Below are 15,607 nucleotides of genomic sequence, written 5' to 3'. Positions count from 1 at the left end.
ATCAGCAACATTTAATGCATCAGTACACTGTGGCTCATTCACAGCTTCATTTCCCTTACCCCCCTCAACATCAGCAGGTGTAAAATCAATTAAAGGAACTTCTTCCATAATCTCTGGCTCCTCATATACTATATGCTCAACATAGAAGTTAATTACCTCATGACCCCTCACATCATTGAGAAACACATAAACATCTGAATCATCTTTGAAAGGCTTACAACCTATGTCAAGTCCTAGGGCAGGATGTCTATACCACACATTAAAATTCACATAGCCAATGTTTCTGACAATTCTGCCTAGATCAATTGAGTTAATCTCATCTATATCCCAGTTTGGTAGAGTAAGACAAACCCCATTTATATAATCTACCCTAGGTTCACACACAAATTTTCCACCATGCCATATATGCACTGTTGATAAATCTCGACTAATGGGCCTGCAGTGAAAACAACATGCAATGGGAATAAACAAGAGGCAATAAACAAATGTGCATCAACATCAACATAAGTGGAAACACACTTTATCAACAGCACTGTCGCAGAACAAAAGGACAAACAAAAGATGTTTAAATATTGGAGAAGATTCTTGAAAAATAGTACCTAAACCGATAATTGTCGGGAAACTTATCCCCCCAAAGAGAGTATGTAGGGTTATCTCCTAACTTTTCGCATGTGCTCTCTTCAGGGACCACATTTTTGCCTTTATCCTGTCTCGGGGACCCTCTTCCTCTCCCACCAGGACCACGCCCACGACCTCGACCTCGACCTCGATTAGGAGACCCAACAACCATGTGAGAAGATTCGAAGAACAGGTTTGATGAAAGTTATGGGGCCTGGAACGCACAAGGTTTCCAAATCAGGGTTCACAGCCACACTTCTCTTCTTCTGGTTCGATGGTTCCTATGTTCCAATTTGGGGATTTTACTAAACCCTAATCCCAATTTAGTCCAGCACGTGCAATCCTTCATTTTTTCTTTTTTTTGTTTTTAGTTGATAAAATCCACGTCGCATCAGTGAAAATAAAGGAAAAAGTAAAAATAATATCCAAGTCAGCTCCTCCGTTAGGATTTTAACGTCAACCTGACGGAGGGGCATTCGATGTACTTTCTCAAAAGAAGGGGGGTACAAACGTTTACAAAAAAAGGGTAGGGTTATCATTTGCACTTTTGGAATACATCAGGGGCACCAAATGCATTTAAGCCTAAATTTTTTATAATCAAAGTATTTATTGTGTATCAAATATAGTAGTAAATTTCGCCGTGCAGCGCACGAGGAAAAACACTAGTTCAACTTAAAACCATACATGCACTTTGTTATGTCTTCATTAGTTGCTTTTACCAATTGTTTGGTTGGAGGAGAATAGAGGGGAGGGGAGGGATTTTTAAAATTTGAATTTGTTTGGTTCAAACTTTAGGAGGGGACCGGCCCCAATTCCAAAAATAACCCAACACAAATATAAAAATTCATATTTTTTATCCTAGGATTTTCCTTCTTTATTTCATGTTTTATTTCCTTCCTTCTTCATACCAACCGCCGGCTCCCCTCTCTGGTCTCTCTCTCCGCTGCCGCCTCTCCGTTTCTCTCCGCCGCCTCCTTCTCAGCGGCACTGGCCCCCTTCAAGTTAGCATTTATCCACAATTACGGAGGCAACATAAAAGATTTTGGACTCTCATGTCCAGGTACAAAGTCCATCCAGACTCGCTACTGCATCTGAAGTACCTACTGCCAATGCATTATTCATCTTTCTGAAAATTGGGTTTGTTTGTTTGCTTCTCGTTTGTACTATGCAAGATTTGCAGGCGAGTCTTCAATTTATAACGCTAGTAATTAAAATGGATAAATAAAAAGAGTTGATTTTTTTTATTCTACCAAACTCTCTTTCACTCACAGTCACACATGCACGCACACTGTCCTATTAAGTATTAACTATTGCAGCTTGGCAATGTGTCTCTCTAGTTTTGGTTTCGGGAGCCATAAAAATTGAAAGAATGGATAGGTACGTGGTGTAGAAAACCAAGAAAATAGAATGAGACATTAAGTACTAATTGAGCTTAATTAGTATTTTTGTGATATTTTGTCACTGTGCAAGGTCTGGAAAATTATGATTTGTGAGGCTGTGATGAAGGCTTAAATTTATGCAGAAAACCAAGAAGGATGTTATATTGTGTTGTTAAATTCAAGTAAACATATAAAATGGTATAGAAGTAATTTTAATTATAAAATCTCTTCCCTCCCCTCATGAACCAAATAAAAATAAGTTATTTTCCCTCCCCTCCCCTCCCCTCCTATGAACCAAACGTAATAAGTATTAAAATCTCTCTCCTCCTCTCCCCTCCCCTCCCCTCATTTGAACCAAACAGTATGTAAGAATTTCGAAAATAAGACTATAATAGTGGTTGAAGTGAATAAGCATTGTTTGACCAAATGAATCCCCAGACCAAGTGCATCGTCAGATCAAGTATAATATTTGATGATGTGGTGTTAGTTATGTCTCTAAAATTTGAAATATTCTTATTTTAAGTAAAATATATCATCCTTTTGAAGGCTCAGAAAAATATTTCATTTCTACCTTATAACTTCTCTATTCTAAGGTACAAAAGAATATATATCTGAGATAATATTAAGTGTGTTTCAATAAACAAAAGCTTGGGTGGTTTGAACTGTTCATCTAGATTGATGAGTAAGAAGATATTTGATCTTTACCATAATTGCTAAGTTTAGATCTGAATGACACTCAAGTCATTTTCCAGGTAATAAAACACATGATTAAGTTGAAATGGAAGCATTAAGCATAAAATTGATTTCTTTCTTTTCTACAATTTGCTTCCATTGTGACGACTGATACCAATGAAACCCCTCCTTTATACTCTGTTTTTCCTTTCTTGCTTGAACATTCCGTCGAGTTCACGATTGTCCCATCAATGGATTTCAAAAAATCACCGAACCTCTTGCATCCAAATATGTAGGTGGGTATTATGTATGTTTTGGGTTAATTAAGAGAGTAATTGAGTGAGTTGATTGTAATGGAGAACCTGATGAGCTTGACAACGTTTGTTTGTTGGGAGTGTGAATGGAGGAGATGGATTACTAAGAATATTGTGCTAATTGTTCGTGTAGTGGTGAGGATTGAGGCCCAAGGATAGTGTTGTGGTATTGGTGGTGAGTTTTATATATAGAGAATATGTGGAGGCGGATCAAAATCCAATTGAGGTGGTATTGACCAATCAAATTTGAGTTAGTTATGTGATAATTGGCTTTCACGTAATGTTGTAATTAATGTGGTGTACTCACTTCACTACTCACGTTAATTACCACATTACGTGCAAGTCAATTACTACTCAACTAAACTCAAATCTAAGTGGTCAACACCATTACAAATGGATTATGATCTGCATCATCATATTCTTTATAAATAAAACTCACCACCAATACCATCATCGGGCCTCGATCCTCACCACAATACCAGCAATTAGTACAATATTTATGGTAACCCATTCACCTCCATTAACGCTACCACAAACGAAAGTTCTCAAAGTCATCATATTCTCCATTAAATTCAACTCACTCACTCTCAATTAATGCAAACAACAATCACAAATTCAAGATATATGCCATTAAATAATATGGTATCTTTTTAATGTGTGTCTTCATTTCACATGGTTTCTGAAATGGTTGTGACTGGAGTTGATATGTTGCCGAAAAATGACTAGGTGGTGGTGGAAGAGAGAAGAAGAGAAATATGATATTTATGTAATTTTTGCATGGTGAATCACTATCCTTGAATTTTTAAAATAATATATCTATAGTTGCATTTGAATTTTCATTAAATGTACCACAATGATTCATTTTTTCCCTAGACCGTGGTAGCTTATTTGCTCTTTTTTCCTTAAGGTTTCTCATTCACTCATCTTATTTAGAAGATTTACTCTGTGTGACCATGAAATGTTCACAAATAAGTTTTCATTGATTGAAAAATGATGTGTGTTTACACCTTTCACCCACACCCAACATGAGAGAGATAGAAATAGAAGAGAGATGTGATGAATGATGTGATAGGAAAACATAAGGGAAATGAGAAGAAAAAGTTAATAAAATGAGAAGAAAAAGTTAGTGTGAATATATCAAACTTGTTTCCTTTTTCTTTCATTTCAAGTCTCAAAGTGTCGCGATATCAATTCAAATCTCAAATAAAAGTACATATGGTACAACATGAAACTTCCTCACATCTTCAAAAGCTAACTAATCAAGCAGAGCCCTTGCAATCAACAGTCAATCATATACATATTGTTTCTTCCCTCATTCCGCCTTCACAACAAGAGTCTCAAAGCCATCAATATTAGCAGTCGCATGTTTTAAATTCTTTCCCAAAACCATTCCTCCATACCCATATTGTTGCACAACCAGCACAGAAGCCCTCGACCCAAAATTGTTAGACGCCAAAATATCCCCAATCACTCCAAGCTCAAAGCAATCACACCATTCCAACAAACTTGAAAAAACACGAGAACTCCTACAATTACCTTGTCCCACTATGTACAAGTCACAAGCAAGCTTGTCCAGCTTATTTAGTACCATAGGTATTTCCTCACCATTATGGACATCAACCTCCGAGTACGAGATAGAGTCGTCATTGTTCACCGCGGTGAGCCGAAACGCACTCACGTACTCGTCATCCAACTCCTTTTGCTTCTCACTATCCATTACAGCATTCAGTATTCCCTGCGCTTCACCGTGATGTGTAGTATCCACCTCTGCGGCATCATCGAACAAGAGAACTCGAACAACTGATAGTTGGATTCCCGGATGCCCGGCCATCCTCCATGCAACGGCCAACGCTTCACGGTCGTCCGGCCCTCCAACAAACAACATGAGAATACGGATGTCGGTTTTGGGCAACAACCCGAAGTCTCGATCCACGAAGATTCCAACGGAACAAGGCGCACCTTGTATCACGTTTTGATTTATGTCTTTGTACGCGACACTTGTGGTTTCAAGCGACGCTTCTGAGGTTAAGTGTTTGTGGAACGGAAGGAGAATTAAGCTCGTACGTTTCTCATTGGCTGCATTGTATATGTCCTCGTGAATGGTTGCGTAGGCTGACACCACGTTCAGGGCTTGGACTCTCACAGCATCGTAGGCCTCAGCTACCGAGAATAGAAACCAAGAAAAAATGGTAAGAGAAGAGCAGAATGAAAATTTAAGACACTTAATTAAAATTAATAATAACTAATTGAAAGAGGTAATATAAAATATTTTAAGGCGAAAATGTAGGTTTATCCTTGCTAACCTAATGATTGGAAGGTGTGGTTGATGCTTTCAAACTCTGCTTGAGATTTGGTCAGGTTTTGTTCTCCGACCTGGCTGATAGGTTGCGCCATGTGGGCGGCAACAAGGGCAGCTCCGCGTCCGGTAAGTTCAACGAGGAAAAGAGCGAAGACGTGCATCGGGGAGAGTCTCGTGGCATTGAAGGATTCGATGAGGCTTATCATACCTGTAGCATGGCGATTGTTGTGGACACATGCTAGGATTCGAAGCTCTGCATCAACTCTTAGCTTTTGTATAGTCTTTAGCTTGTTCTGCTCAAATCTCTTTCTTGGCTTGTAGACGATATTGATGATGGGCGCAACTACCATGGTCATTAGAACAGCAGCTGAAGCAGCCACAGCATAGGTCGGTATCAAAAAAATCTGCAACAACATATGATGAAAATGAATAACATTTATTTCACACCTTAAACTCATCCATATCATATAAAAATCTCATGTGCACAAATTGTGTCTGATTTTCTATCTCACCAGTAAAATTTTATGTTTTTTTTCATGGGACAAGAAATTGAAACACCATTCACACACAGAAGATCATATTCAACGTGCTCAATGCATGTATACTTTCTATTAAAAAATTAAATGAATACCTGCCTGTCCCAAGCCATGGCGAGCATGATCAATGCCATGGCACCTTTAGAATTGAGAATCAAGCCTAAGGACAAACCATCTTGAATGCGCATGCCAAAGAAGAAAGTTGTAAACAAAGTGCTTACAATCTTGAGGGTACACAACAAGAGCACAATCAACCCTGTAAAGGGCCAATGCACCTGGAGGAACATGGATGTGAACAAAAGTCGCATTCCGCTTCCATTGAAGTAGAGAGGCACAAAAAATCCACCGGCAAAATCATCTGAAACCGAAATCACATGGTCAGCGAACCTCCCATGAGGTAAAATCAGTCCGTACACAAAAGCCCCAACAATGGAATGTGTTCCCAGAACGTCTGTAATTAATGAACAAACCAAAACCCCCATCACCACATACAACAATTCCTCATCATCCCACTCGCCATTCTCCGTCTTGCGATCAATAATCCGCACAAGGATCGGACGTACCAAAAAGATACATACAAAAACGAAGACTACGGTGCTCGCGACAGAGTACACTGCCTTCTCACCAATGGTCGAGAACGGAATCAACAACATGAACAGAATCCAGCTGTAGGTATCGCTGATCATGGCGGCGGTTATAGCGTTTTTACCGAGACCGGTGTATAAGAGCTTGAGCTCGGAAAGCGTGTGAGCCACCACCGGGAAACCTGTCACGGTGAGAACTAGAGTCCAGATCAAATAACCGCTTATTGAACTTTCCTCCATTATGGTCAAGCGTTCATGAGGGTCAGATTTATAGAGTATTCGATGTAGATAATAGAGGCCGGGTGCAACAACCATGGGGAAGATGATCCCAGCAGCGGCTATGCTCACCGCCTTTTTTTTCGCGTGAAGAATGGTGTCCAAATTCATTTCTAAACCAGTGAGAAAGGCATAAAATACTAGACCAAAGTGTGCCAACACTTCAATGTTTAGGACACCTTCTACCGGATAAATGAACCCGTAAATAGATTGAAACTTCCCTAAGAAAGGGTAAGTTAGTAGGATACCCACCTGCATATTTGGATTTTGCATACAAAAAAACAAATAGTTATAACAGGAAACAAGTTCTGCATTGATTTATTCATTATAATAGTAAAATCTGAATTTGAGCAGCGGGTCTGTTTTAGTTTTTTTTCTTTAAAATCTCATTTTTTAAATTGTGTGCCTTTATTTCAACTTTTAAAGTCCTCGAATGATAGCTTAAGTGTAGAAACTATGAGACATATAGATTAGGGTGGGGGAGGTCCGGGGATCGGTCCCCGAAATGTGCAATTTATCTTTCCCATGTAAAAAAACAAGTTTTGAAAAATTACTATTTAAAAAAAAACTGAAAACATATTATTTAAAAAAGTTACTTTGATTACTTTATCAGAAAAATATATTATTATAGATGTGAGAACAAAAACATATGATTTTAATTAAGGTAAAAAACACAAATCATTCTTAAAAATCCTAAAAAGTAATATTCTCTTTTTTAAAACAGTTAAAAATCAAATAAATGAACATTTTAGAGATTAAAGTGTAATTAAAGATATTGTAAATTGAATAACTTGAAGTGTATGTTACACTTACAGAGATCTGTGCTATGAGACGAGGTTGGTGAAGGGGTTTATAGGCAAAGAAGAAAAGACGAGACATCATTGCACCCCAGGTAAGTTGAATGGCGATAATAGGCAGCTCCGATTTTAGAACATTACCAGTTTGCCATATTCGATTGGGATTAAGCATAGTTACATTGTAACATCCAAGATGATCCATATTTTCTTCAATATGTGGGACTTTTCAGTTTCTATTGTGCTTCACGTAAGGGTTAATTATATGTTTCAAAGATTTTTCTTTTGTGACTAATAAGAAGGAAATGTTGTATTGTTTGTATTTATGATGACAAGAAAACAAGTTCCAACCGCATGCGTCTATTTCAGGTGGCATTTAACTTACTATTAGTTGTAGTTTCCCTATTATGGTATGCTTCATATACATCTCCCTATTCTACAGGAACAATGACAGCTATGGATTACAACTATCTTCCCTTTCCACGTCTATGTGTCAACCAATCATCTTTGATATTTCTATTTCCAAATTTATCCATGACAAGTTGTCAAAATTTATTTAAGAGTTAAATATGTTTTTGCCCCTACAAAATTTGAAACTTTTTGTTGTGATCCCTCAAAAATTTCTTTGAAATATATTCCAAATTTTATGAAATACACATGTTTAGGTCTCACTGGTGTGGTGTAGTACTTCCTTATTTTAGTTGATTTTATCCATATAATTAATTACTTTTTTGGAATTTTAAATTTCAAATTAATTTCATTTATTGTACATTGCAACTACATATGTAACATTTTCTACATGATGAGTAATAGGAAAAATTAGCTTTTTAATTCTCTTTGTGGTATTAGAAGTCCTATTTCACTAACCTTCCGATCCCCATGCCCTTCTTCCACCCTGCTTCTCTTATTGAGTTTAGCAGGACCACCTTAGTAGGACCACCAACCTCCCGATCAAACTCAATGCCACCACTTATCCTGCATGGTACAAATAATTTCAATCTCTTTGTGGTAAGCTGGTAATGCCATTAATTTTATCCCCGTAGACAAATTTCGTATTGAACAAACACTAGTCAAAATAGAAAAGAAAACTGTCCACATTACATAATCTTTGCATCAAGATGGAGAGAAACAATCAACTTTTCTTTTTATTAATTAATAAATGATGTATACAATCAACTTTACATATGTTTCTGATGTAGTTTTTCCGATAGTGGGGTGCACCCTGTGGAAACAGTGTGGAGAGCCTGCTTAAGGAAGAGTATTCCCGTAGAAGATTCTTGGGTCATAAGTGTCTTTTATGCGCTTCTACCATTGTTATAGTGAACCGGCCCAACAACTCTACATGGATTGGCTGCAACATGGAAGAAAAAAAAAACAGGTTACTTGTATTATACGTATATAGGATAGAAATAAGAATCCTCACTAGTACTAGCACCTAACTCATATTCAACTTCATGTTACATAGAAATACGGGTTTATGAGCTGTCCTGAGCTACAATTAATAATTTTTTATTCTTCTCTACGATCTTGTCCTTTTTTTTTTATAAGCAAAAATAATTATATTGAAATGAAGTACAAGGGGTACTTCAACCCAATACAAATTCTCTTATGTTTCTTGCTACTAAATTCTAATCAATTCATTTATCCCCGTCCCAAAAAAATGTTAAGGGTAAGACATAAATAATATTGTTTATACCTGTCGGCACCTTTGGTGGAGGTCGTAAACCCCTTGATTCTACAACCCTTGGAAACTTGGGTGCCTTTTCTGAGATTTGTTTGTTCACATCTGGAGTGAATGATTGTTGTGTACTAGGCGCAATTGTAGCAGAATGAACAGCGGACCTTAGAAAAATAAATAGGAATATGATTATAAAATGGCTTAATTGTAACTTTGGTCCTCGATGTTTATCAATACCACGATTTTGGTCCCCCGCCTAATTTAATTACATGGATGGTCCCCGACGTTGTAGGTCGTGTGCAACGTTAGTCCTACCGTTTATTTCTTAATGGAGGAGACTTACGTGGACGTCCAATTTGAGAGAAAATGAGGTATAAGAAGAGAGGGAAGCACGTGAGTATCACGTGACCCTTATCTAAACCCATTATACCCAAACCCCTGACCTCCCTGGAACGAAGAAGGTAACACGATTTAGATTCCTAGGGTTTCAGATTTGGGTATAATGGGTTTATATAAGGTTCACGTGAGTTCACGTGATACTCACGTGCTTCCCTCTCTCCTCAGATCTTATTTTTCTCTCCAACTAGACGTCCACGTAAGCCTCCTCCATTAAGAAATAAACGGTAGGACTAACGTTGCACACGGCCTACAACGTTGGGGACCATCCATGTAATTAAATTAGGTGGGGGACCAAAATCGTGGCATTGGTAAACGTCGGGGACCAAAGTTGCAATTAAGCCTTATAAAATTTATCCATTTCATAGTATATTAGTTAATAAAACAACCAAACTCAACATATGACCTAACATTCAATAGCAAGAAATCAAATGCAGCAAGTACAAAGCCTTTCCGCTCTAAGGAATGACTAGGGTCATTCTATCAATCATGCTGAGCTTTGGGATATTTATCATGGAGCTAAGCTAGCTTTGCTAGAGGCTTCTCCATGATCTGGTGGAAACTGACTCTGCGTGTGCAGTCAAGCTTATTGATAACTGGTACATTGCATCTATGTCTGCTGCTAATCTGATTAGAGAGACCAAAACTCTCCTCAACAATTTTGATCAAGTTCTGCTGAAGCATGTCTTTAGAGAGGTGAATTCAGTTGTGGACTCTTTTGCAAAGAATGGCTTAGATTTGCTTTTGCCTTTTAGGATTTATGATTATTGTCCTTTTTATTTTGTTCCCTTGAGGTTCGACTATATGAGGGTCTAGCTTGAGCGTTAAGCCCTGTAGCAGATCGGTAAAAAAAGTACAAAGCCTTTCGATGGTTTGTGAATGTTGGGCTACTTTTACCATGATTTTCCTCAAGATAAGCAAATTGTTTTCTAAATTGATCAATAGCGCTGCAAAGAAAATATCTCTGTAAATAATAAGCAATGAAAAGATTTAGGGCTCGTTTGGCAAGCCGTATAAGACATGATAATATAAGCTTATACAATACATTATTAGTTTATTCATTGTTTTATTGATGACATTGTGTTGTATGAGCTTATCTATCAAAGTCCCCTTATACGTTAAAATGACGTATTATTTAATCCATCATGTGAGTGATGGATAAGGCATGATAAGGTTGTGATGTAAGTCACCATCACCACCACACTCCATTGCTGCCAACTTACACCACCATTGGCACCACCACCGCCACCGGTGTTGCCACCACCACCCGATCACCACCGTCGCCGCCACCACCTCCCTACCGTCACCACTGGTGTTGCCGCCACCACCACCACCACCGACACCACAACCACCACCCTATCACCACCATCACCAAAATCGCCCCACCACTCTATTGCCACCACCGCCACCACAACTACCACCCTATCGCCACCACCGCCACCATTGCCTACACCCTCCACCGCCGCTGTCATCCTACTGCAGCCGCCACCACCACCACCCTCTTGTCGCCAACACCACAACCACCATCGCTTCCACCACCCGATCACCACCACCGCCGCCCCACCGCCACCACCACCACCGCCCTACCGCCACCACCGACACCACCCTATCGCCACCACCACCATAATCGTCGCCACCACTCTATTGCCACCACCGACACCACAACCACCACCCTATCGCCACCACCACCACCATTGCCTCCACCCTCCACCGTAGCCGCCACCCTACCGCAGCCGCCACCGCATTACCACTACCACCACCACCTTATCATCGCCACCACCACAACCACCATCGCTGCCACCACCACCACCAACCTATCTCCACTGTCACCACCACCGTCGCCAACACCAACCTACCACCATTGCCACCACCACCACCACCAACCTACCACCACTTCCATCACCACCGCCACCACCGTTACAATCACCTCCATATTTAATTTTTATTATATATCATTATTCAATACTTCACTAAACATAAAATTGCATGAATTTAAACGATATGGTATGGCCAAACGCTGGATAGTATAAGAAAGTTATCAGGGTTTATACTATCAGGCCTAATACTATCAGATCTTATACTATCAAGCCTTATACTATACGTCGCACCAAACGAGTCCTTATACATCAAGCATCCATGTACGTAATATCAGTAGAAAAGGCAATGGGACTTAAGCTTTGACCTCGGGTAGAGGAAGTTTGTGCCTCCAATTCCATTTATGTAATCTTTGAGCAGCTGAGGATGATATACCAGTATTTCCCGATAGATGAGTTCCCTAATATCATCCTTGGTCACTTGCCTTCTCTCAAACTCAAGTTCCAATCTTGAAATTGGCTGAGAAGAGGGTTCTCTCTCAACTTTTGCCAAACCCTTAAAGAAAGGATCAGCTAGTGTTTGCCAACCAAACATGGGATAATCCCCCAGATGATCCTAAACCATACTTCATTTAGATAATCCCCCAGATGGGGCATAACATATAACAAGACAGATAAACAGATACCTCCTTAGCAGTTGGCTGATCCTTTGGATCAAATGCGAAGTGCCAGTGGATCAGCAATTGGAATTTTTTGTTCAAATGGCACAACAGCTTTTTTCCGCATTTCCGTCAAGTACTTCCTTGCCTTCTCATTTCGAACCTGCAAAAAATTCAATAAAAAATTGTAAATACTTTTGAATAGTTTTCATGAATAAGATTATCAGAGAAAAATAAAATAAAATAGTGGTTCATACTCCTGCAATAACTTCAGGTGATGGTCTCCCAAGAAGATCAGTAATCAAATCTAATTGATGCACAACACTTTTACCAGGAAACAATGGCTTTCCTGTCAGGACCTCTGCAAATATGCATCCAATGCTCCATATATCAATTGCTGGCGTATATTGCAAATGCGGAGAAACGCAAACAAAATCAGAATATTAACTAAGAATGAAGATTATACATTCCAATCAAACCACTTCAGGGAAACTGACAAACTGACACAATTACCTGAAGGACAGATAAATTCAACTTCCAGGAGAGATCAATATTCCTCCCTAAACAAGAATTATTATAATCTAGGCATTACTGTTTACTATAAATCACACAGAAAGCATTTCATGCAGAAATAAGTGCAGTATCTCTAGAAGTAATGAAAGGAAAATGCATTTCCCATTTCCCTTTCAGGGATGAACACAATTTACTTTCTAAATTAGTGGAAAGAAATTGATTAAAAACTGAAAATATACCACATTGCTGACATAAAATGGTTTGAACTTTCAAATCATTCAATGCATAGCTGCTTCTTATTTCCTCCATGTTCCTACCTACAGGTCTACGGTCCAAAAAACAGTTTAATTGGGAAGTGTCATGAACCAATCAACCAACTATCCAAAAAGTTGAAGCTGTTGGGCGAAGACAAAAAAATGGTTTTATATTATTTTTCTAGCGCCTGTCACACAAGAGCCTATTGGCCTCAATCTGTTGGCCAGCCATGGTGCAAGCTTTGTCTGGATGACCAATATGCTCTTATACAATGTCGTGTTCCACCTACCTTGTGCCGAAGTTTATCTTTCTTTTATCCAAATAATGGGGTAACAAGGATCGGACTCCATACCATGTCATGAACCAATCATTCCAAAAGCTTAAGCTGCTTGGTGTATACATGAATGGTTTAATACTTTAATAATAAACTTCTACCAGAATGATTTTACTTAATTTTCCTTCATCGACAATTACTTGACTTTAATAGTATGTGTCTAACATCCAGCATGAACATGCTCCACAAATCTAGCTTCCACTCAAACGAAAAAATGTGGTAAGATTTTCAGCTCCAGATTTAAATTTTCAGGAGAATCACCCCATCATGAGATCATTTAGAAGCAATTTGGTGCCATATTTTATGGATATATGGTAATAATGCAGCGAGAGAAATTATAAAGGCAAAAAATGAAAGATATATGACCTGTATGCATGAACTTCAATGCACGCAGTATCTGATAAAGAAAAAACTGATTGTGTTCACGAATCAAGTCGTCATTAGCTTTGATGACTTGATGGAGATCATATTCCATAAGCTCAAAGACTACATAAATATCTTTAAACTCCCTCCTTGAAGGTGGCAAGATGATCCGCTTAATCTCAACAATATCAGGGTGCCTTAATAGTCTTAGCAACTTGACTTCCCGGAGGATTCTAATAGCATCAGAAATATGTTCAAAAGCATTATGAATCTTTTTTATTACAACCATTCCCCCTGTGTGCGTGTCAATTGCTGCACATACAACTCCATAGCTACCCTTCCCAATTACTTCAAGAATTTTATATCTATTGGCATCGCTGTACTCAATGAAAAAATCTACCTCTTCAAAATGTTCTGTTCTATACATCTTATTACAAAAGGAAAATAACCGCAATCAACTGGAAAACAAAACATATATAAAGAACCAAATCAAACTAGGAATGAGGATAAAAGATTAACTAATCTTTCAGTTTCAGCTTTACAGAGCGAGGCACAAGGCAGTTGGACTCCAATTGAACTAATAAAATCTGGTGAACAATTCTTTCAAAAAAGTATATAAAAATACACTCAATTGGACTCCAATAATATGTGAAAATTTTAACGAATACAAAAACGAAATGATCAAAGGCACAAGACAATCAATGGAAACTGAACAACATCCACCATTAATCAACAAATGTCAACAACAGTGATGCTTGTTCATAAATCATAACTGCAATCACATAAAAACTAACACCAACAAAAATACAAGTATGTAAACGTAAAGCAAATTAAGGGTTTAATTAACCCTTGGATTTATTATCCTTTTATAAAAAATGAAATTATTTATCATCCTTTTTCAGCCACCCCAGTTTCCAATTATCAATTTTCTTCAAATCTCCCAGCTCCATGTTAGTTCAAAGCATCGTAAAAAACTCAGAACAACAATCATGAAATCGAAGAAAGATAAAAAAAAAAAAAAACTTGTTTGGGCTGATTTTGCTGCATCTTGTTTTTCGTTGTTCCTTCCTTCTTTCTAGGAACAGATCAAACAGAAAGCAACCTCCTGGGTCTTCCACTTCCCTCGCTAACCAAAAGAAAACCCAGATTGAAGCTCCAACTTCAAATTCAGCAACAAAAAGCGTCGCAGAGAGAACGAGAAAAAGTTGAAGTTGTAGCAGAAGTAGAATTCTACAGTTCAGAAGATCTGGCCTCAGAGGACAGAGAGAGATCCAAAGTAGCAGGAGAGAAGAAGGGGACAAAATTTCCATTTATATATTTATTTGTCTTTTTTCGGTCTTAAAGAAATTATAGATTTTTAAAAAATTTTATAACATTCATTGTCATAACTCATAATATATCTCTCAGCCATGTGGTGAATGAAAAAAAAAATCACAAGAAAAGTTAGTTTTATCATAATACTGTTTCCAGCTCGAACAAATTATTTTGAAAAGAGAATATTTGTAAGAAATAAAACATACTTCTCACCATATGCATACACAATTTTATAATTTAATTATAAATTGTGTTTTGTTTGCTACAATGTAAGAAAAAATAATTTTTTGAAATAATTAAAATACATTTATGATACATTATTTTTTTAAGTGTATTTTAAATTATAGATTTCAATAAATTTAATATTTAAATATTAAAATTTAATTTTTAAATAAATAAATTTATATTTAATTTATAAAACTAAAATATATATTTTTATTTTGTGTTACAGAATAATATTATGAGTTTCAATATAGCGGTCCAATAAGAATACACGAAAAAAAATAGGTAAACCAAAAAAAAGTAACGAGCCAATAAGAAATGTCCATCACAATAAACAAAAGGCTAAAAAGCATTTTTGACCCCTGATGTTTCAAGTTTGTGCAAATTCTGCCCCTACTATATTTTTGTCGACGTTTCTACCCCTCATGTTTTCAAACAGTGCACCGTCTACCCCTCCGTCAGTCAGGCTTTCTCAAAAGAGGTTCCTGAGTGGATTGGAGAGATGAAGAGGAGTATATGAAGTTGATGATGATCAAGGAAATGATAAAAATTAAATTTGCTTAATGTATATATCAATTATGTATGTA

General features: G+C 37.7%; 2 protein-coding genes across 5 annotated transcripts; both read right to left on the bottom strand.

The window, feature by feature from the left end:
* Window positions 1-4,295: 4,295 nt before the first annotated feature.
* Window positions 4,296-7,677, bottom strand: LOC130744216 (cation/H(+) antiporter 15-like). The gene is made up of 4 exons (XM_057596409.1): window positions 7,492-7,677; window positions 5,914-6,930; window positions 5,287-5,686; window positions 4,296-5,143 (listed from the first exon to the last, which is right to left on the bottom strand). The coding sequence occupies exons 1-4, from the start codon at window positions 7,675-7,677 to the stop codon at window positions 4,296-4,298; spliced, it is 2,451 nt and encodes an 816-aa protein (XP_057452392.1).
* Window positions 7,678-8,593: 916 nt separating this feature from the next.
* On the bottom strand, window positions 8,594-14,862 carry LOC130742991 (mitogen-activated protein kinase 19-like). 4 transcript variants are annotated; one of them, XR_009021317.1, is made up of 5 exons: window positions 13,488-14,861; window positions 12,277-12,380; window positions 12,047-12,182; window positions 9,169-9,314; window positions 8,594-8,823 (listed from the first exon to the last, which is right to left on the bottom strand). XR_009021317.1 is itself a non-coding variant. In XM_057595101.1 (4 exons), exons 1-3 carry the CDS (start codon window positions 13,909-13,911, stop codon window positions 12,075-12,077), a joined length of 636 nt encoding a protein of 211 aa, XP_057451084.1. In that variant the 5' UTR covers window positions 13,912-14,862; the 3' UTR covers window positions 8,594-8,823; window positions 12,047-12,074. The 4 variants fall into 4 exon arrangements, 1 of the variants encoding a protein (XP_057451084.1); XR_009021318.1 differs by having other exon boundaries at window positions 9,169-9,281; XR_009021319.1 differs by having other exon boundaries at window positions 12,277-12,416; window positions 12,533-14,833.
* Between the last annotated feature and the right edge of the window lie 745 nt (window positions 14,863-15,607).

Source organism: Lotus japonicus, chromosome 3, assembly GCF_012489685.1.
Source record: "Lotus japonicus ecotype B-129 chromosome 3, LjGifu_v1.2".
NCBI classification, from domain to species: domain Eukaryota; kingdom Viridiplantae; phylum Streptophyta; class Magnoliopsida; order Fabales; family Fabaceae; genus Lotus; species Lotus japonicus.
The sequence above is the reverse complement of the archived record's forward strand: the minus strand, read 5'-3'. Positions and strand labels throughout refer to the sequence as shown.